General features: G+C 40.3%; 1 protein-coding gene across 4 annotated transcripts in view; it reads left to right on the top strand.

Annotated features, from left to right (window-relative positions):
* The window catches only part of PIGN (phosphatidylinositol glycan anchor biosynthesis class N), a 1,150,670-nt gene that overhangs the window by 866,652 nt on the left and 259,858 nt on the right, over nucleotides 1-24,160 (top strand). For all 4 annotated transcript variants that reach the window (XM_044065181.1, XM_044065178.1, XM_044065179.1 and 1 more), the window contains one exon: nucleotides 20,444-20,499. In XM_044065181.1, coding sequence (XP_043921116.1) covers nucleotides 20,444-20,499 — 56 coding nt within the window. The remainder of the gene's footprint in view (nucleotides 1-20,443; nucleotides 20,500-24,160) is intronic.

Genomic DNA, 24,160 nt, shown 5'->3' with positions numbered 1-24,160 from the left:
AGTTTACAATAAAAACGGTACTTAACAGTGAATTGTTTTGCCGAAAGTACACATAACCTAACGGCCGTAATGTCAAAAATCATCTTTTAATGCAGAAAATGTCGACAATGACATTTTACGGCATTAACAACAGTGCCACCATTGCCATAACTCCTTAACCCCTACACCTAACATCCCTTTTATGCAGGGGGCAAGCCCCCCTGCACAGGCTACGCCTCCCACACCCACTAACTAAATACTCCAACTCCGAGATCGCACTACAATGAGGAAAGGGCTGTATTTCCCTAACTGCACTATACCACAATCCCTGTACATAATCGAAAATTATATTTGCAAATATACTGTTTGATTACGTAGCCAGCACACATGAACTATTCAAACCTCTGTAGTTTGAATAGTTCATAGGCATACAATGCTACACCGATAGCGAGACGAAAACAACGAAACCCCAGAACACCGTAAAGCGCGAAATTCAAAATCCCGATGTTACGGGAGTTTGAATTAGCGCTTTTGGTGTTCTGCTGTAGGTAAGTGTGTATGTGTGAGTGTATTTGTGAGGGGAATTGCTGTGTGTAAGTGTGTGTTGTGACTGTGGTGTGTGGGTGTGAGTTTGCCTTGTGTGTCTGTTTGTGCAATCTCAGAGTTAGAATATTAAAGTAGGGGGGTGTGTGGAGCACAGGAGGGCTTGCCCCCCTGCCTATCACTAGTGTAGGGTGTTGAGTTTGGTAGTGTGGGGCAGTTGTGTGTGTGTTTTTGTGTGTTGTGTGTGTTGCAAAGTTACGTGGTTTTCGGTGTTCTGCGGTTTCATAGTTTTCGTCTCTGTGTTCTGGGTTTCTGTCTTCTGATCCTTCGGTTTTACGAAGTAGACCCATATATGGATATATATATATATATATATATATATATATATATATATGTGTGTGTGTGTGTGTGTGTGTTTGTGTGTTGACTTGAAAAGTACTGAAGAAAAAAATACTAAATAAATCTTCACAAAATTAATTGTGAAAAAATAGAGAGAAAACATACCTGTGTTCCCATGGATTTCCTCCGGGTGCTCTGGTTTCTTCCCACATTCCAAAGACATGCATTAGGCAGATTAGATATCCTAAATTGTCCGTAGGTGTGAGTGTGCATGCACATGAGCAGTATGGAAGAATAACTGTGGCAGGACTACTGTGAACCTTGGCTGTAGATGACTGTTACTATTGATGTGATACCCCGATCCAGTGTGCAAAATGGGAAAATAAGTTGTGCATGGATGGATAGATGGAAACATTTGAAAGATGCTGCTCTAGCAAGCTGTGTTATTGTAATATGTTTTCTAATTGACACCCCCAATGTACTTAAACTACTCTCAAAATAAAACCAGCTGTCTAACCAAATGGATTAATCAGCTACAAAAATAAGTGTGTAAGAAATGCCTGTGCAGTGTTTGAAACATTTGTTTACAATGTTTCCTTTTGTTTGCAGCTACTGTTTAGGTAACATAGTTCTTGGGTGAGCTTTTCTTTCTGGGTCTGTGCTGAAAATCAGCTTCAGCCTGTTAAAATTGTCCCAATCTACAAATGAATACATTAATAAATAAAATTAAATACTAGTTTGCCTTTTCTTTAATCAGAGAAAATATCCGAAAGACCCCAGCTGATCTCATGAAGTGCATAATGCAAGCTCACACATGCCCATTTTCATGAGCATGAATACGCAAATGTTTGTCATTAAAAGTCTTTTTCAATCAAATATGCTATATTTTGGCTGACCTTTGACAGATGCTGTTCTCTCCTGTACAACATTTGCATCTGGATGACTCTGGTTGGCAGCACTTAAATTATTATCTACTGTGAGATAGGCAGCATTTCCATACAGGTAGCTGCACTCTGATCTGCATAAATGAACAGCACATAAAATACAAAAACAGACACCTTGATATAGTGAAGTGTATACATAAGCACATGACACAGTCCAGAGAGCAGACATGCACCATCTCGCATGTACCTTGCATGAGATGCCAGTTATTTTTTTGAGACTGCTGTCTCAATGAATAAAGGTGAATGTATAGTGACTATGCTGTGTGTCTCTCAGCAGGAAGGCAAATTGTTACATAAAAATACAGTAATTTCAGCTACAGTGCTGTGGTTTCCACATACATGGGCAGTTGACAGATGTATAAATGAAGAGGAAAGGGGCACTTAGGTCAGTAGGGAAAAGGAGGAAGGCAGCAAAGAGAGGGACACACAGAAAAACAGCAAGCAGGAGTATGTATGTTGGGAGGAAGAAACACATTTTTATTTATTTATTTAACATTTGTTAACTGGTAAAGTCCCACTTGGAACAAAGACAATTTTCAGCGGAGGCCCGGGGAGAAACATTCCAGATGCATTACTTTTTTTACGGGGATTGGGTCCCTTTTCTTTATATAGGGAGAAGGGAAGACTAGAAACTGTAATAAGAGAAGACAGGTGGGATCAGGTTGGGTTAATGTACAGAGCAATAATCTGAAAGAAAAGTAATGTCGGCATCACCCTAAGCAATGAAATACTTATTGGAAGATTCAGATGAAGTCTGTTTAGTGTGAGAGAATAAAGAACTTAATTTGTAAAGTCTTGGCAGATCTCTGATGATCTTTGTTGTTTAGGTAATTAGTGTACAGGGTAGACGGACAAACATAGAAAAGCACAGACAAACAGAAAAGTGCAGACGAGTAGGAGTGGATGTGCTGACATCAAGATGGGAGTCATAGGCTGGACACAGCAAACAAAATAAAATATATTATCTGGAAAGTGCCAAGCCTAAAGAAGTTCAGAATTAGTTTAGGAAATTGGGTAAGTGTTTTAATCCAGTATCTGATTTTATCAGTTATTAGATTTAATGGGCATCAGGGATGCAGACACTAGGAACATTATCTTCTCACTGAAGATATGGTTGTTTGAGGAAAGCTTTAGATTCAATAATAGCTGAAGACTTATCTGGAAGTACTAAGCTTTATTAAGAATGACTTTCTCCAGCCTTCCTTGAGGGGAATTTTGACAATGTGGTAATGCGTAGAAATAGATTTATTTATTTATTTTTATTTTATTTTACATTTGTTGACCGGGCTAGTCTATCTGGATATATGTCCATTTTCAGTAGAGGCCCGGGGAGAAAAGCTCCAATGAGTATTACATGGTTTCAGAAGGCGTTACAAAAGAAGTACTAACAAGTATAAAACTAACAGTAAACAACTACTAAATAATTTTTTTTTTTTTTTTTTGTAAAAAAAACCTCAATAAAGAAACAAACACTTTGTCAGGTGCTTCACAAAGAACATTACAATACATTACAATACAAAAAATTAGTACATAAATTTTATAAGAGGAATGCTGAAGTGTAATGAGAGGTAAAGAAAAGCTGAAAGGAGTGTAGAGAGAGAAAAAAATAGGGAAGAAGGAAAGTAAAGAAAAAAGGAGAACAGAGTAGGTCTCATTATGTTTCCAACAGAGTTTGCGAATAGGCAGTCACTTGTAGAGTTATTAGGACATAGACTTTTGAAGAAGTACTGTGTAGAAGGGTCTAAAAAGTGGGGGAGAGGTCTGGGAACAGATATCTGAGGGTTGATTATAGCATATTTTCCACCAAAGTTGGAGAACAGGCAATGTGTGTAGGGGAAAAAAGGCAGATGACAAGAAAAGAAATAGTATTAGTCTGGGTTACTACAGGGGCATAGCCATCTTGTGTTGAGATGCACTTTTAGATTCCTTTTGAAAAGTGGGAGAGAAGTCAGAGATGAGATATGTGAGGGTAGTTTATTCCATATTTTTCCAACAGAGTTTGAGAACAGGCAGTCACCTGCAGAGTTTTTAGATATAGTGGTTTTGATTAATAGTTTGCTTGAAGAGCGTAGCTGTTTCTGATTGTAGTAAGGTGTGATGTGACAAGAGAGTATAGGAGTTTTGGAGGGTTGGTGCAGGGTTTTGTGAGCTATTATGAGTTGTTGAAGTTTGAGCTGATTAGGAAGTTCTAACCAGCTTAGTTGTTTTAGGTTCAGGCAGTGATGTGTTCTAAAAGGGGCTCCTGTAACAAATCTAGCAATATTATTGTAAGATATTACTAGCTTGTTGAGGTTTTTCTTTGATAGATTTGTGTATATAGGGGAAGCATAGAGTAAAGTAGAGATAAGGTGAGTTCTGGCTAACGTAGTTCTTGCAAGTGGAGTAAGAAAGGGTTTGATTCTGTAGAGGGTTCCTATTTTTTTGTTCACTGATTTTATAGTAGTGTTGATATGATTGTCAAAGTTTAGATTGTTGTCTATTGTTATTCCTAGTAATTTTGTGGTAGCATCAGGAGAAATTATAGTATTGTCATTGGATGTGATAGTGAAGTGTAAGGGGATGTGCCTTTGGGTAGGTGTGAAGAGAAGCAGTTTAGTTTTCTTGGGGTTAAGTAGTAGGCAGCGATGTGAGAACCATTGTTCTACAGTGTTAAAGGCTTTTTGGGTAAGAGACTGGAGTTCTGTTTGAGAGGTAGATGTACAGATAATGGTAGAATCATCTGCATATTGAATACAGATAGTATTTGGGATAGCTAATTATAGATAGATGATTATTAAAAATAAAATTTCATTTTCATCAGCTGAAATGACATAAAATATTGCTCTTAATTGTGATCTCATACTTATTACAGTGACTGTTTTTATAATTTAGTGCATCTGTGTATAAGTAAAACTAAAACAGATTTTAACTACAGAACTTGTGACTGCTGAAAGGTTGAAAACAAAACATCTGGACGAAGTTTTGCATTTAGGGAAGTAAATTTAAATTGCATTTAAATACTGCACTTATCTTACCATTTAAATCAGTTTTGTGTGCTTCCTGTTATGTTTATTCTGCATTTAAAGTTATAGGCATTAATTGAAGGCATTTTTGTAGTTGCAGTGCTTTATAATATTGTATTTCAAGTGGCTCTGTGCTCTCTTTCTAGGTGTTTAATTTCTGAGTGGTTCTCAATTTATTGCAATTTTACTATCTCTCTTTGAATGTTTTCACACCTACAACCTCTTTTCCTGTTTTGCTTTTAAACTTTGTGGCTTTTTAACTGCCCACCCGTATTGTATACATTGGCCTTGGAAGCACTTCCTAGTGTCATTTGCTGTATACCTGACCCTAGAAGCTTCTCCTAGTCTTATCTTCTCAGCTTATCTTACTGGGTACTGACAGATGAAGCTGGGAATCACTCCCTCAGACTGTTAGTGTACTTTGAAATTTATTTTTAAAGAGTGTGTGTGTGTGTGTGTGTGTGTGTGTGTGTGTGTGTGTGTGTGTGTGTGTGTGTGTGTGTGTATTCCTTGTTGCTGACATATGATTCTGTCATAGTCCATGTTGGGTATAAATGACTTGAGACATACCTAACTTGACTATATGAAAACAGACATGGATTCTTCTGAATATGTATCACAGACAAGTAGGTGCCAGCCTTGCATTAAGCAGCATTCTACCTTCACTAATGATGATACTACAGCATGAACAGAAAATGACTGATTTTAATAATTGGCTTAGTTTCTGGTGCTGCTCCGGGGGGTCCAACATCTATCACCAGCCAACTTCAATACATTTTTAGGAAACACACTGGTGGTGCAGCGGTTAGCATTGTTGCCTCACAGCAAGAGGTTCTCCCATTCGATTCTCGACTGGAGTGCCTTTTGTGTGGAGTCTGCATGTCCTCCCCACAGTCGAGTGACGTTAAAGACATGCAGGTAGGTGCGTGCGTGAATGGGCGTGCCTTCTTTGAAGGTTGGGCATCGGGCTGGCAACTCGGCACCGTAAAAAAAATCCACTGCCAATCATTAGCAGTCGGGAGTTCCGCTGTGGTGACCCCTAACCAGGAAAAGCCAAAAAACTGAGATTAAAAGAGGAAGTTAATATAAATATTGCTTTCCCAAACTAGATATTTACACATAAATTGACTTGAGACCACTTTGCTTTGCTAAGGATGGTCTGCACCTGCCCCCATGGGCTTTCGATATTACTAAAACTTTATCCGTCCCCCTAGAACCTTTTTAGGCAATGTCAAACTGACAGAACTATCAACATCATCATCATCTTTCGGCTTTTCCCGTTAGGGGTCGCCAGAGTGGATCATCTCTTTCCATTTCTTCCTATCCTCTGCATCTTGCTCTGTCACACCAACCGCCTGCATGTCCTCTCTCACCATGTCCATAAACCTTATCTTAAGCCTTCCTCTTTTCCTCTTATCTGGCAGCTCCATCCTTAGCATCTTTTTCCCAGTATACCCATCATCCCTCCTCAGCACATGTCCAAACCAACGCAATCTGGTCTCTCTTGCTTTGTCTCCAAACTGTCCAACATGAACTGACCCTCTAATATACTGATTCCTAATCCTATCCATCCTAGTCACACCGAGTGCAAATCTTAACATCTTTAACTCTGCACATCCAGCTCTGACTCCTGCCTTTTTGTCCATGCCACTGTCTCCAACCCATATAACATAGCTGGTCTCACTACCCTCTTGTAGACCTTCCCTTTCACACTTACTGGTACCCGTCTGTCACAAATCACTCCTGACACTCTTCTCCACCCATTCCACCCTGCCTGTACTCTCTTTTTCACCTCTCTTCCACATTCACCATTACTCTGAACTGTTGATCCCAAGTAGTTAAACTCATCCACCTTTACCAACTCTACTCCCTGCATCCTCAGCATTCTTCTACCCTCCCTCTCATTTACACACATATATTCTGTCTTAGCCCTGCTGACCTTCATTCCTCTGCTCTCTAGAGCATATCTCCACCTCTCCAGAGTCTCCTCAACCTGATTCCTACTCTCACTACAGATCACAATGTCATCTGCAAACATCATAGTCCACGGGGCCTCCTGTCTGATCTCATCTGTCAACCTGTACATCACCACTGCAAATAAGAAAGGACTCAGAGCTGATCCTTGATGTAATCCCACCTCCACCTTAAACGGATCTGTCACTCCCACTGCAGTCCTCACCACTGTCACACTACCCTTGTACATATCCTGTACCACTCTTACATACTTCTCTGCCACTCCCGACTTCCTCATACAATACCACAACTCTTCTCTAGGCACCTTGTCATATGTTTTCTCCAAGTCTACAAAGACACAATGCAACTCCTTCTGACCTTCTCTGTATTTCTCCAATAACACTCTCAGAGCAAACATTGCATGTGTAGTGCTCTTTTCTGGCATGAAACCATACTGCTGATCACTAATCATCACCTCCATTCTTAACCTAGCTTCTACTATTCTTTCCCATAACTTCAAGCTGTGACTGATCAGCTTTATCCCTCTGTAGTTACTGCAGCTCTGCACATCACCCTTATTCTTAAAGATAGGTACCAAAACACTTTTTTCTCCACTCCTCAGGCATCCTCTGACTTTCCAAAATTTCATTAAACAATCTAGTTAAAAATTCCACTGCCATTTCTCCTAAGCACCTCCATGCTTCCATTGGTATGTCATCTGGGCCAACAGCCTTTCCATTCTTCATCCTCTTCATAGCTGTCTTTACTTCCTCCTTGCTAATCTGTTTCATTTCCTGATTCACTAACCCCACATCATCCAACCTTCTCTCTCTCTCATTCTCTTCATTCATCAACCTCTCAAAATACTCTTTCCATCTACTCATCACACTCTCCTCTCTTGTGAGTACCTTTCCCTCACTGTCCTTTATCACCCTTACTTGCTGCACATCTTTCCCAGCTCTGTCCCTCTGTCTAGCCAATTGGTACAGGTCCTTTTCTCCATCTTTAGTGTCCAATCTCTCATACAACTCTCCATACGCCTTATCCTTAGCTTTCACCACCTCTCTCTTTGCCATGCGCCTCATCTCCTTGTACTCATGTCTACTTTCTTCATTTCTTTGACAATCCCACTTCTTCTTCGCCAGCCTCTTCCTCTGTATACTCTCCTGTACTTCCTTATTCCACCACCAGGTCTCCTTGTCCTCCTTCCTCTGTCCAGATGTCACACCAAGCACCTTTCTAGCCATCTCCCTTACTAGTTCTGCTCTAGTTACCCAGCTATTCGGTAACTCTCCACTGCCTCCCAGTGCCTGTCTTAACTCTTCCCTAAACTCCACTTCAGAATCACCCTTTTTTAACTTCCACCATTTAATCCTTGGCACTGCTTTCACACTCCTCCTCCTCTTCTTGATCACCGTCATCATACAGACCACCATTCTATGCTGCTTAACTACACTTTCCCCTGCCACCACTTTACAGTCTCCAATCTCCTCCAGACTGGCCCTCCTACATAGGATATAATCCACCTGTGTGCATCTTCCTCCACTCTTGTACGTCACCCTATGCTCCCCCCTCTTCTTAAAATATGTATTCACCACAGCCATGTCCATCCTTTTCGCAAAATCCTCAATCATCTGACCTTCTGCATTCCTTTCCTTAACACCATGCCCACCCATCACTTCCTCATCCCCTCTGTTCACTTCACCAGCATGCCCATTATCAGCATAGCAAAAAAAAAAAAAAACTCAAAGCAACCAGCCTAAACAAGAAACTCCATATCCTTCAAGCTGTCCTCACTATGGAGAATGTGGACATCTGTGCTATTACAGAGACTTTGTTTAAAGCTACAGAAAGTACTGTGGTAGTGTAAAGCAACAGTGCCTTCCACACATTTAGACCAACAGCAATGCAGACAAGGACTAAAGGTGGAGGTGTCTTGATATACGTTAGCAACAAGCACATCTCCAGCTTGGTTAAACAGAATGATGCCCTGGAGTTCATCCATTTCTCTATAGACAAGGTTTCTTACCATAATCTGGCCAGCTACAGGTCACCATCTAGGACCCATGAAGCTCAAAGCTCTTATCTAGTCGTATTAGAGATGCTCACCATCCAGCTAAATGCCCTATTCATGGGAGACTTTAACTGGCCCTCTATAAATGTGGGAAATGTAAACTGCCTGTGACTCACAGACACAATGTTTCCTGGACTTTATCAGCATGAACACCCTGCACCAGATAGTGCTCATTCCAACTAGAGGATCAAACAAACTGAAACTAGTACTCACCATCATGGGTGAGCATTGCACCCTCCCTGGTGTCACATCCTCATTGGTGAGGTCAGACCGACAAAGCTGCTTCCCTTGAAATAAAAATCAACCTGGAATATTCAACTAACCCTGTAACAGATAGGAACTATTCTAAAGCAAACTACATCCTGTTAAGTGATAGTTTGTCAAAAAAGCTACCCATGTAAAATTATTCACTGAGACCCTGTTCAAACATGAAAATGGCTACATTGAGGCCACCGTGCATACTACTTCTAACACCAAAAACAAACCTCACTGGTGGAATCCTTACCTTAACAAGGTATATAAGAAAAGAAAAAAAGTCATGGCCAAAATCAGAAAGAGTAACTCTCATAGAGACAAGAACTGTATGATTCAACTAAACAAGAAATTAAGAGGTCTAATAAAGTCCAACAAGGCAAATTAAGAGGTAAGGATAGCCACTGAGGCTAAGGACAATCACAAGACCTTCTTCATCTATGTCAGGAACCTTAAAGATAACAACAGTGTATAGAACTGGTCATACATGGCACGACCTTCACTAATCTGGGTGACATAGTGAGTCTACTGACAAATACATTTAGCTCTGACTTCACCCCCCCCCCCCACTACCTCTTGTGAAATCCCTTTTAGCATATCCCATTAGCTATCAACATGGAACAGGTCTTGACACATCTCACTGCGGCCAAAAACACAGCTTCATTGGGCCCTAACAATATCCCTGGTTGACTCCTAAATACTGTAAAACATGACTTAGCAGGACCACTTTGGGTACTCTTCAGCTACAGCCTCAAAACAAGTTATGTGCCAGCGGTCATCCGTCTTCATAAGTTTGGACCATAAGCCAACCACAGGAACTACATACCCATCAGTCTGACAAATATAATATGGAAAGCCATGGAATTAATTATTATGGAAGTTATCAACAAGGACATAGGCAACCTGCAGAATCTGGGCCCATCCCAGTCTGGCCTACTCAGCCTAGTAAAGTACATTGAGAGGGTCATCAAGGCTATGGATAAGGGGAAAATGGTGCACACTGCCTACCTTGTTCTGGCCAAGAAATTCAATAAAGTGCCCTAGTAAGTTATTGACAATCTCTCAAAACTAGGCATAAATCCCTATTTAACTAGCTGGATTACTGGCTGGTTCATAAAAAGGACACAAGAAGTCAGGATTGGTGATACAATCTGTACCAAGAGAATGGTTACCAGCACAGTACTCCAGGGCTTCATGTTGAGCCCATTCTTGTTTGGCATCTACTTCTCAGAGGTCAAGTTCAAGGCTAAGGTCAAAGGCCTCTGGCCTTCACAGTTGAAAGAAAATTGGAAGCTATCACAGATTTCCCCCACAACACTGGCATCCTACAAGAGTATCTAGCACACAGAAATGACTGGTGCCAAAGCCACATATTAAAACTCAACGCAAAGAAGTACGTTATAGTGTCCTTTAAAGAATCATCTACCTAAGCTAATTATTCCATCATTAAAACACCCTTAAGAGTTGATGTCGTAGTTAGATATCAGAGAAGATATGTGGACGGTAATGTAACCTTCAACCAAAACATGGTCCAGATTGTAAGAAAATCATTCTATGTCACCCAGCTCATAAGCAAGTGTATGGCGTACAGATCCAGTGAAGTTATAGTACTACTCCACTCTGTCCTTAACAGACCCATCATTGAGTACAATACCCCCTTTAGCATGTACCTAACTAGACAGTTGTAACAGCTGGAGTGCCCTCGAAGGTTCCTCACCAGTAGCATCCAGGGTATGAATACCCTCTCCTGCACAGATCATCTTAAGGCCCCGTGTCTGTACTCAGTCTCCTACAGTTACTAAGAGGCAATCTATGCCTAGCATATAAGGCATCCTCATCCACAAAACAAACAGCATCAGAAACACTAGATCCAATGACTTGAAATTTGCCTGCAACATAAATATAACATTCCGGAGGTACTGGTATGTGTTTCAAAGGATCCCCGTAAGCTGGGATAAGCTTCTCATTCTTGTAAAGTAGAGTTCATCTCCGACTCTGTTCAGACAAAACCTTGATCATTGGATGATAAATTGCAGATGCACCCCAAATCTGGCTCCTATGTCTCTGATGGACAAAGGTCAACAGTAAGTAAACAAATCCCCAACTAACAAAAACCCCCATAACCCTTAGCTACCTTCTTACTAACATGCGCCACCATATAGTCGTCCATGGTATTCTGGGACAAAAGTGGGTTGGGTTGCACAACTAAGTTTATAAATACCCTAGTGGTTGTTAGCCCAGTATAAACCTGTAAATCTACAAACTGTAATGAAAGTTATGATTAGTGGCTGTTCTGGACCAAAGTGCGGAATTCATGAAATACTATGCTTTTCCATTACTCAGGCTATCAAATTCTAGAACTTGCTTGTACATTTTTTTTGAAAGAAAAAAGGAAAATCTTTGTCCTTGTAAATGGACAAACATATGGAGCTTCATAGACAGAGGTAGGGGTGCAGCAAAAAGGGTATCTGCTGTGGCAAATCTGACATCTTCTCCTAGAGGATTATCTTGATTTACATGCCTAGCTCTCTTGGGTTCTAAAGATTCATACAGTATTGTTGGTTCTTCCAGCCAACTTCATTACATTTTTAGGAAACACACTTTCACTCTTTCATTAAAAGGGGAAGTTAATATAAATATTGCTTTCCCAAACTAGATATTTACACATAAAGGGACTAGAGAATACTTCGGTCTTGTATTGGAACAGTTCAGCCTATTACAGTTCCTACAGTGATTGGCTCAGTTAAATCTTTATATAAATTATCTCTCGTGTATAACATAAAGTATTCTGTAAATCTGGATAATGGTATAGGAAGTGTCTTCCAATCCATATACTGTAACATTTCAGTTGTAGTGTCCCTCTTCATTTCTACAGGCTCCCTTTAGGATATCTTCCAATTTCATTAAAATCTCTTACCTTTCGGTGAAGCTCACATGTCTGGAGACAATTTCACTGGTGTTCTAGCTGATTTTTAAAATGTAACATTTTTTTAATGCTCAGACCAGGCAGAGAAGGGTCGGGGTTTATCATTAGGCTCACAGGTAGGTAATTTCACTCCCTTAAACCCTTTGTGATAAATGGTTAGAGTAGCACTCTAGTGCGTTAGTGTATCCCATGGTGCATACTTCCTTCAAGCTCAGAAACCAGGAAGTGAGCAACAATAGTTGCTAGGGTGAAGACCTTAGAAAGGGGCAGTCGTGTTACCATGGCCTGGCACAACACCATGGGCAGCCAAGTAGACAATAAGCAACAAAACCAAAAACCACCGTTCATTCCCTTGGTTCCTATACCAGTGTTGACTGAGCCATTGCAGAGCAGCATAGTCAATAATGGATTGGAAGATCCATTCAGAGAATTAGCAGGAGACACTCAAGGCTCATTTCATGGCCAGGCATTCTCTGTTTGTAATGTCCACATTGGTCATGCCCATCTGAGACACAACCTTTGATGTTCCTTTTCATTGAAAATTTGAGAGAAGATGACTGTCAAAACCTATATGAAGGGCAGCTATCTACACAGTGAGCTCCATTTGGAAACTTGTTATGATCAGATCTTAATATGAACAGAGGGACACTTTCAAAATACAAAATATTGTGTCCTTTTCTTTAATCCGGTCTCTTGAGTACAGCACCCAGACCTTGTCAATCCATGGAGCGGTAGCTAGGATGAGAAATTGTAAAATAAATGACCATTAGTAACTAGCCATATATATCTGTATCTGCATTGTAGTCACTAGCTGAAGTCTGCCTTAGATGGCCTCTACCTTTTGAGCCTGCAACTTTATTAGTGTTCTGCCCACAGTATACTATTGATGGAATGGAACCCCCTTCCCAGGACAGTGGCACACTTGGCTTGTTTGGCTGTCAGCTTGGACTCCCTAAGGAAGGCGAGTACTGTCTGAACTTTGAGTGATTGACAAGCTTAGCAGTTTTGACTATGAATGGCTATGTCACTAGGTGTGCAATTGCATAATGGCTATGTGGTCATAACCTCTCTATCAGTTTTTGACATTGTGTAAGGGTCCCCTTGTAACCTGAACTGGAGGACTGATATTGGAAAAAATCATCTTGTGTGTTATGCCAAATGGTTAGATTACTTGATACCCATATAGTAATAATATATAGGAAAACCCTGTGGGGGACTGTTGTACTTCCCTGATGATGTACAAGACACAGGCTAATAGCTAGATCTAGGGTTTTCCCTTCTTGGTCTTCTACTTTGTGTAACATTGCTTTTCATGCTTTATTGAACCAGTCAGCCCATCTGTCTGTCTGTAAATGATAGCAGATATTTTTATATTTTTGATCTGGAACAGTGGGCACAATGCTATATTACCCAAGACATAAAAATGATTTATTGATCTGTCAGTATTTCTCGAGATATACTCACCACTCGATCTGGCAACATAACAAAAGTAATTCTCTGGCAGAGATTTTGTCTTCCCACAGTGGGATGGTGTCATGGTACCAAATGGTGTATTCTAAAATCACTAAAATGCATTGTACACATTCTCCACCTTCCAGTAATGCTTTAAGATCTGTGGCTGCCCTCTTACCCCCGGGGGGAGGGGGGGTCTGCTATGAGGATAGGTACTAACAGGGCCCTACTGTTTTTTTCATTTTGTGGACAAGTACTCTTAAGAGTCCAGGCACAAAATATTCCACCCTTTTACTGCATCATAGACCAGCTGGTCATTTTTTTTTTAACATTTATGCTGTGTGCTAACTTCAGGACAAAGTTGATTTATGGCTGGGATACCAGAAGCTGTTTCACAGTCTTTCTTTCCTCTTATAAAGAACTTGCTAACAACTTTGAAATACGGAAAACTGAGAATATTGTCTAGTTTGTTAGGTGTTTCATTGGGCACCTAAGAAATTATTTTGGCCTTTCCCAGGGGTAGCTTTCTGCCAGAAGCCAAAGTAAAGCTGGGTCACTTAACCTGGATGATAGTTAATGGCAGACGGTCTGTCCACCATTTTCTCAGCTACTAGATGTAAGTCTCTAGCAAAGCAAGCCTTGTGGTATAGTCAGCCAACACTAAGGAATTTGTCTGGTTAGCATCCTCCAGTGAGTCTTTTTAAAATTCTGTGTCTAAAACAGACATTGTCAGGCTTTCCACTGTTAGCTTTGCCATCTGAATAGTGATAGCCTTCACACTGTGTAAAGCAAAGGCACTAATCTCATCTAAGAAAGTCTCCAACTTCACCTTATTTCTGTCTGATGAGTATGCTTCAGGGCATGTTGGCTTATCCTGAAAGTTGTTTTTTCTTAGCGGCAAGCCAGTTATGTTTTCTGACTTACCCTAACAATGTAATAAAATAGACAGTTTTTTCATGGCACAATCTCCTTGAACTTAGTAATGTAGTTAGTGGGCAGCTCCAGATAGCTCTTACTGTCTTTTATTCTAGTATTAGATACCCCTATTATTTGGTCATTAATTCATTAGTACATCTCAGATCATAGTCTTAGGTAAGATTCACAGTATGTCACCTTAACTAGCTGGATAAAAAATTGTTGTGGTGATGCAGCTTTTGTTTATAGGTTCATAGGTTGGTACTGGGCTATCTACCCGAAGGCATATATTAGCCCAGCCACATTGTGCGGTATTCACCGCCCCTTTAGTAGTTCCCTAGACCCTTGTACTAGCAGCTAGTACCCTTGGCCCCTATCTAGTAGTGCTGTTGGTGTGATCCCCGGTGTGAACTTTCTGTTACCCATCCACTCATCAAGGTTCCTCTTGAAGAGTGATAGTGAGGGGCTCTGTCTCATGTAGATCGGGACCCTGTTCCATAGTAAGGGAAGTTTCTGCGAAGGGAATCTATTCATTGTTGTGTTGAGGTTTATATCCCTAGAGCGTGTAGCTCGAGTAGATTTGGTTTTGCTAAGATGGAGCATGTTCAACAATTCTGGGTCGGACATGGCTCTGTACGTTAGACAGAGATCGCCTCTGAGAAAGTGGTATGCAACAGAGAACAGTCTTAGCTTTTTCAATCGTGCTGCATAGGGCAACTGTTTGAGGCCAGTAATCCTCTTGGGTAGGTACCTGTGTGGTCTCCCCAGCTGCTGGAGATGTCTAGCCAGGTACATTCCAATTGGTGCATTGTACTCAATAATGGGTCTGATGAGGGAAGAGTAGAGGGGCACCATTACATCCTTAGATCTTGATGCAAACCCTTTCGTGATCAGATGGGTCACATAGAAAGATTTTCTAACCACTTTGGCAACATGGTTATCAAAGCAAAGCTGACTATCTACTTGGGTCCCTAGATCCCTTATTTCTTCAGATTTCAGGGGATTACCTCCTATGTTGTAGTTTGCGGGTACTCTCTTTTTTCCAAAGGGGATTACTACGCATTTTTTGCATTTAGCTTGAGACCATGGCTTTGACACCATGCATCAGTCTCATTTAGGCCCTTCTGGAGGATCTCCATGTCGGCCAGAGACTCTATTATAGCACCCAGTTTGCAGTCGTCCGCAAACTTAGTCAGCCACAGCCCTTCCGTGCTTGCCTGTACTTCTGAGAAGTATATGCCAAACAGGAGGGGCCCCAGGACAGAGCCCTGAGGCACACCACTCGTTACTGGTCTGGATTCGGACATAGATCCCGCTACTCTTACTTTATGGGATATGTCTGAGAGCCACTTTACGATCCATCTTGTGACGTAAGGGTTTATGCCCAGGCTGGTGAGCTTATCAATAATATCTGAATGGAGAATGGTGTCAAATGCTTTAGCAAAGTCAAGGTAAGCCGTGTGTACCTCCTTTCCCTTATCTATAGCCTGAGTAACTGTCTCAAAGAAATCCACCAGGTTCAGGCGGCATGATCTGCCCTTGACGAAGCCGAACTGTGTGGGGTCCAGCGACTAGAGGTTCTCAATATCTCCATTTATGAGTTCCATAATGATTCGCTCCATAGCCTTACAGATCAGACTGGTCAGGCTTATTGGTCGGTAGTTCCCAGGGTCAGTTGTGGCCCCACCCTTGTGTAGTGGGATCACCATTGTCGTGTGCCATTCTGTGGACACATATCCTGTGGAGAGGCTGAGACTGAACAGGGTATTAAGATGCGGGGTTAATTCCTTTTGGAGCTCGCATACACCATCTGGTCCCATGGAGGCAGTGTTTTTAGCTTTAGATAAAGTCTTGTTAACCAACGTATCAGTAATAATTGGACTTACACAATCCCTTGGAATGGTAATAGGCCCTGTAGGTGGTGGTGGTGGTGGTGGGGGGGGGGATTTGCACTGAACCTGTCAGCCAAGATGTTGGCAATGTCAGAAGGGTCAGTGTATTTTGTTCCATTTTGTACTAGCTCAGAACAGACCTGAGCATTGCCATTTATGTTTTGGACGTAGCCATAGGAGGCCTTATGGTTATCCTTGGCAACTTTCTTTTTAAAATTAGCTTTAGTTGACTTAATGAGGGCCCTCAATTTCTTACTAATGCTGATCAGGGATGATTTTTTCTACTTGAGATATGGCCTTTTTTTGTATAAGTCTCCTCCTTTTATTGTAAAGTTTGCTTATGGCCGGGGTCCACCAGACTGGTTTCTTCTTGCTTGAGGAAGGAGTCTTGGTTTTATTTGGGATAGCACGGTCCATGCAATCCTGAAGATGCATATAGAGTGCCTTGGTGTAGGATTCCGCATCCTGGATATCATTATCCTTCTGCAAGGGAATAGTGAAGCTTTCCACTTTGGATGCAAGTAGTTTGAAATTTGCTTTGGAAAGGTTTTTGGCTATGGTTTCTTTGACTGGGGGAGGTGGAGGGGTGAGGATGTCCAGGGTTATCAGTTTGTGGTCAGATCTGTCCAAGGAGGGAGTGATAACGGGTGTGGTACAATGGGCGCCCATATTTGTGATGATTAAATCCAATATGTTGTCCCCTCTAGTGGGGGAACATACTAGTTGTTCAAGGGCATTTGAATTTATAAATTCTATGAATCGCTGAGCATAGGAGTTGGAACATTGGTAGTTTGCCCAGTCTATACCAGGGTAGTTGAAATCACCCAAGATTATGGTGTTGGGTAGGACCTTTATATTTTCCAATGTCTCAAGGAATGCAGAGTGAGCATCTTGGGACATGTTGGGCAATCTATAACCGGCTATGACTTGAAATGTGGTTTTGCCTGCTGATAGTTGCGCATGGATGATCTCTGGGGCATATGTTGTATTTCTACTCTGGAATAAAGTTTCTGATATAATTAGACATATACCACAAAATGCCATACTTTGAAAGATATTGCAGAAGTAATGTAACTTTAATATGAAAAGTCTTGAGCCTTGTAACTCTTGTTCCATTGTATCTTTTTATGCAATGCTAATTAGCCTGGTCTGCTTAAAACTCTTCTAAATATATGTCATAGCAGAGCTCTTCCCTGTAAAAATATGTACAACATATACTTACTGCAGACTGTGTAGTAATTAAATGTGTTTTGCACTAAATGTTGGATTGCCATCCATGTTTACTTGGTTTGGGATAGAAAGTACTTTTGGGGGCTTGTATGAGATATTGTGAATAATCTTCAATTGATTTATTGCTAATGTAGGCTTTAGTTCTACCCATCATAATGTAGCTAGTAAATGTTTGATTTGCTTAATGGAAATACTGTGAAAGTAGAATGTGCCATGGTTAGTTTTTAGTGTTAATGTGGTTGACTAATTTTTTAAGGTAGCAGCTGTGTTTATGTAGTGGGAGTTCAGTTTGCAAGGCTCTATTGTAGTTGTAATCTTGTGGGTCTGAGCTTGGTTGGCAGTATTTGCCTGGCTGAAGGAGGTTGTTTATATCATATATAATTTTGGAATTTCTTAGGATTATTTTTGTGTCCTGCAATTGTGAGAATTTTTTACAAGTATAGCTATAATAAACTGGAAATAAGCCTCTATGTCAACTGATGGATTGTCAGCTGGGACGTAAGAAATCAAAATAGGGGAAGATACCTCCAGTCACCATTGAAGTCCCCCCCAGGGTTCAGTGCTGGGACCTCTTCTGTTTGACATCTACTTCTCTGAAGTAAAAGCAGTACCAAAGGGCTGTGGCTCACTAAGTTCACAGATAACTGCAAGCCAGGAGCAGTCATTGAATCTCCAGTGACTTAGCCATTCTGGTGGAAGGCTTGTCCTAAATAAATAACTGGTGCCAGAATTATGGACTGAAACTAAATGCCTTATCATATCCTTTGAGAAATCTTCTACCTGGGGGAACTACCACAACCTGGTTGTTTTTAATTTGGAAACTTATGTGGACAGTGACCTAATTTTCAACCAGCATTTGTTCATTGTCATAAAAAAGCCGTTCTATATTGCACAGTGTATAAAAAAAGGAATTGTTCCTAAATCTAGGGGATGTCATTTTCCTCCTTTTCTCAGCCCTCATTAGGCCAGTCATTTAGTATACTGCCCCCTTTGACATGCATCTCACCAGACACAGGCAACAACTGCAAAGTTTTGTCTCTATATTCTGTATCCTACAGACTGATTGGAGGTGACCTGTGTCTGGCATACAAGGAATCCTCTGACTTAATACTGATGGATTTACTGCACATCAAGTCAAGTGGCAACAGAAATAGTCAGTCTGGGGATCTAAACCTCTTCAGCAACATCAACAGAACAGTTTGGAAAGACATGTTCATCTTGCAAAGTATACCACTGCTCTGAAACAGACTCCCCATCCAGGTAAAACAAAACTCACCCCTGTCAGTGTTCAAGTGCAAGTTGGATCTATGGATGAAAAACAAAAAATTTACCCCGGGGCTACCCTCTGGACAGAAGCAACTCCCTACATGCTTTATTCCATGCATGGATCCCCTCAAATTATCTGCTATAATCCCAGTTATTATCAAAAAGGGTAACATATAAGTAATGACCATGGGATGGGTAAGGCCAATCCATCACGAAATAGGACAAGTTAATTCAAGCACCAAAAGGAAGTTGGCTAGGTTTAAAATGGCCTGCAAGGGCAGCTAGCCTAGTACTTACCTATGAACCTATGGCATTAGGTGCCTTGGAAAGCATACTGAGTTATAACTAATAAAAATATCAAGTTTCAACGAATGCTTCTCAAATAAAGTTTATTAAAGGAGCTTTATTTGGGTAAATGATTTCATCAGTCGACTTTGTCAGATCCAGTACAATTCATAGTGCCACCAGACTGGTTTAGTATAAAAAGCATGACCACAATTTCTTTGGACATGTAGCTTATATATTTCTGAGGATTTGTTAACACTGTTTTTTTTTTCTTTTAGAAATGGTTTACTTTTCTACAGTTTTCAAGTCTTGTCTTGTATGTTCATAACGGTTTTGGTTTCAGGTGTTAACTTTAGTGCTGGTTTGTGTTCTTTTCTGGACAATGGAACTAAGGAATGCATGATAGATAAAAAAGTGCCATTAAAATATTTTACTGTCTCATCTAGGCAAAGCTATTTCAGTAGTCTTTAGTGACATATGGAGAACGAATATTTAAAATAAGATTTGTGGAAGTCTTTTTTTGTAGCAATGCTATCCAACAGATTGTATTTCAAGAGTGTGCATGCTTTTCCCAAGTGGCATAAGTTGGACTGAGGTCACTTACGGTATCAAGTAAAATTCCAGATTTGGTAATTTTATGGGGATGAGTGGTTAGTACCCAGTCTAATATGCTTTGCTTACCTGATGATTTGTGCGCTTTGAAATGGACTTCTAATACTGCTGCTGTGCTTTTGCTTGTGTGTTTGAGTATGTCCAGCTGAGTTTACCTTCTTTAATGTTCAAGCAAAATGTAAACAGCAAAAGCATAACTTTCTCTTTCTGGTTCCATATATTTATTTTATTACAGTGTAAATTCAGCTAGCTTGAACATTTGTCAGTCTTTCCACTGTTGTTGTTTGATATCACAACATATGTTTGATATATTAATTTTGCATATTTTTGCGATATCTTTAACTATGCATGTTTTTACTCTGTTTTTGTTTTAACCCCAACACCTTTCAACACTTTGAGTTATTAGATGGCTGAGTCAGTGATAGTTATTTGCTTACATGTTAAGTGACCAAGAAAGTATAAATGTGTCTTACTATATATAATCCACATGCTTCCTGGAAAAATGGTAATATGCTACATAGCTTCTTGAGTTCCAAACTCATCAAGAATTACATAATTATCACTGCATTTTCTCATTTTCCCTGCTGTATTTGTTGCAAGTGCTCAACATTTTGGTGCATACCAGTATAATATTGGAAAAGAAACACTAGCTATGATTTTGAAGAGCTGTTGAACAAGCAAATATTTAGGTACTCCTAGTTGAAACATACATATGTGTGCTATTACAAACTGTTTGGGAATATAGCAGTGAAAGTTTATTTTCTTGACAAAACTTCCAGATCTTTTTCATTGTGACAGCATTCTTTGGAACTGGAAATATAGCTTCTATTAACAGGTAATTAATATACTTTTCCTTGCTCAGAATGTTTGCAGTGTTTATATTGTTTGTATAAAATACCTAAAAGGCTTAAAAAATCATGCAATGTATTTAGATCAACACACCGTGTGGTATATGAATTGTAGAACAAAGAGGTTCAAACCAAGTTATCAGTTCAAAACAAGTAAGAAAGTTACTTAAGTATAGCTATCAGAATGTTATTTTGATAACATTGCCTCCATGAAAATTAAATGGTCTGAAGAGCACCAAAGTAATAGGTGGCCACATAAAATTCTGGAATATCAGCAAAGTTATAAAAGTCAGATATGGGATTTTGTGCCTACATACAAGTACTAGTGTAATATATGAAGATGGTATTCATGTGATAGTTTGACTGTAATGCTGTTGTGAGCAGTGCATTATCTAAGATATACAGACATGCACAGTCTGGTCTTACATCCTTGATCATTGTGTCATATGCAGTCAACAAAAGGAACCATACTCCAGTTGAGTCCTTAAATAAAAATATCAGAATACAAAATAACATTCTTATGATCGATGGTGGAAATGGTGCAGCGGTAGCATTATTGCAGCACAGCAAAGAGGTTCTTCAGTTCGATTCTCGGCCGGAGTGCCTTCTGTGTGGAGTCTGCATGTCCTCCCTGCATTCATGTGGGTTTCCACCGGGTGCTCTGGTTTCCTCCCAAATTACAAAACATGCATCTGGAGCATTTCTCCCCAGGCCTCCGCTGAAAATTGGCTTTGCTCAAATTCAGACTTTCCCAGTAAACAAATGTAAAATAAAATAAATTAGTCAAAATAGAGGGAGGCATATCAAGGATAGCAGGGAATAGATTAAGGGTGAAGGAAACATTTAAGAAAAAAGTTCAAAGTTATGAAAAGCTGGAATTTATTTATTTATTGACATTTGCTAACTGGGTTGGTCCAGCTGGGCTTGTGGCCCATTCAGTGGAGACCCAACTAGAAAAGCTCCAATGACAAAAAAATAACAAAAACTGAGGAACACGGACTAGGAAATGACCAGTAAAAAAACATAACTTTATTAGCACTTTCGTCTACTAAACACAGGTGAATTTCATCAGATCTAGGTCGTTTCCTAGTCCATGTTCCTCAGTTTTTGTCATTGTTTGTAGTTTGTTGCTTTTCCATTGAGTTTTAAAAGCTGGAATGAAATAGAGAAGAACATGGAAAAAAACTGTATAAATCATTTGCTTTTATGTAATATTTGGTATTTTATAAAAAATCATCACTTGTTCAGAATAATTTGTGTTAAATCAAATTCCATATAGCTTATAAGTACAGAAATCAGCAAAGGTCTCCCACCATTGTTTTCAAGAAACCCTGGAAGAGATTTCTCCTTCTTGTACATTAAAATGAAGACCACTTATGCAGCTGTAAGATTGAGGCCATAGATTTACATTTCTCAAAAAGTCAGGTTTCACTTTCATGAGATATCCAGGAATTATATCTGTGATTGTTAGGTGTGATTTCAGTCATTACTGTGATTTCATTATAACTTTCTATTGCATCTGTTTATATACGTGAAATTAATGGTGTGGCTTTAAATTGCCATATTCCTTGAAAACCAGACAGTTCAAAATTGGGATTTACTGGCATCTTCCCAGAAAAATGTGAAATCATTGCTCCTATTATAGATTGGCAGATTCTTTTGATTTTAAAAATTAGCTTCCCCATATTTCCCATCACTGGAATGTCTGAGTGAAATAGGATCAGCTGCTTTTACCATTTTTTTTCTTTAACGTCTTATGTCTGAATTCATAAGGCATGCAGTTAGGGACAGGTCCACCAATAGTGCATTATGTTTGCTTCTATTTGGTCATGGTACCAACATGCAGAAATGCTCAAAAAGTCCACCTTATACAATGTTAAGGGTGTATGGTGAGTACCTGCTATTATTTTATATTGGTGGAAATGTCTCACAGGTATACTCTAAATTATTTGACAATTAGGTAGTACCTGTTTTCTTTTTATTTTTCTTACCTACTTCATTATCTCTTCCTACATTTTATATTTTTCAAGTTTTTAGAGAAAAATATTTTTTGAAATATCTCTGTAAGACATAAGTGGAAAAGACAGCATTTTCGAAATGTCTGGTAACTACTTCATTGAAATAACTTGTAACATTTCTAAGACCTCTTACTGTAAATGGAAGAGTGTGATATTTACTTTTATTTAAAACTATATCTGGTATCTTCTTTAAAGTAGTTTCAGCTAAACTTGGTTAAAAATAACTTCCCAAAAGGGGAAATTGAGTTATATGGCATTTTTATGATTTATAAAAGCAGGGTAAACCAGGAAATTTGAATTCCTGAGCACAACCCTCTACAGAAACAAGATAAGAAAAAAGCGATGTTATGTGATCCTATCTCGCCTACATTCTGACTGATGGGTTCGGAGCCGATCCCTCGGCTCCGACTCGGCACGCTTATGCCAAAGAGCGAAGTCTCTTATTGGCTGAGCTTACTATATCCCAGGATGCACCACTACCAGTCCCCCAGATCTCGTTTGCCGCTAACAAGTGAAGACGTGGTCTCGAGCTGGCTGAGCTAAGTAGTGATTATTTTCACTAACTTCCTGTCAGGAATTTCTTTATACTTCAACTAAAAGCTGTTTTAACAGCTATCTTGTGTTTTGAGTGTGTTTGGAGAAATTTACTTGGTAAATTCTTGTGTTGTGAGTGTTGTTTGACTAGAAGTACCTCTTGTGTGTAAAGGCCTTTCCCGGTCTTTTTGGTTGTTAGGTGACTTCTGTTCTATTTAGGGATCTCGGATCCTTTTTACTGGTGATAGTTTCTCTTTCTTTAAAAAGAAGGACAAAGCAGAGAAAATTTTTTTTTTTTTTTTCTGTCATAGTTACAGTGTTTGTACTGTGTTTGGCTAGTTCACTGAATAATTTACCGGAATGTCTCAGGTTCCTAGGCCTTCAGGCTTTAAAAAGTGCACCAAGTGCAACTTTAAAATGTCTATAACAGATGACCACTCTCTCTGTGTTTATTGTTTGGGTGCAAAACATTTGCAGGAGTCCTGCAGCGTGTGTCACGCTTTTTCCTCGAGGGTCCTCCAAGAGAGGAAAAATAAGCTTATATTAAAAGGCCTTATAAAACCCTCCTTTGAAGAAGCTTTAGCATCCTCTCCTTCTCCTGCTAAAAAAAAAAGGGCGTCGGCTCCGACCAGTCCGTCGGATCCGACCGCCAAAAGACATAGGCAGGCTTCTCCTTCGGCTCCAAGGACTTCGGAGCCGAGGGCGGAACGGTCTGCCTCGATGCCACCAGTCTTGACTCCTCTGGCTTCGGAGCCGATGGCTGGGGCATCGAGAGGCGGGTCACCTTCGTTGGCTCCACTGGTCTCGGAGCCGATGAAGGTTGTCCGCTCAGACACTTCCTCCTCGGCGCCTAAGTCCTCCTCGGCACCGATGGAAGCTAGTTTGGGTATTCCTTCGGCGCCGATAGTCATCGAGTCGCCTCGGAGCCGGTCCCCTAGCCCCTTGGGGCCGTTGGAGAGGCCATCTCGAACCCGTTCAGTATCCTCTAGGTCATCGAGGATGTCAGATTCGGACATAGACAGGGTGCTCCAAAGACTGTTCCAGTCCCCAGTCTTTCAAAAATTTGTTTCGGCTCCGACCCAGTTGGCTTCGGAGC

The sequence above is a fragment of the Protopterus annectens genome, chromosome 3.part0 (assembly GCF_019279795.1).
Source record: "Protopterus annectens isolate FY-2018-M chromosome 3.part0, PAN1.0, whole genome shotgun sequence".
NCBI classification, from domain to species: domain Eukaryota; kingdom Metazoa; phylum Chordata; order Ceratodontiformes; family Protopteridae; genus Protopterus; species Protopterus annectens.
This window is presented reverse-complemented; position numbering and strand designations above follow the sequence as displayed.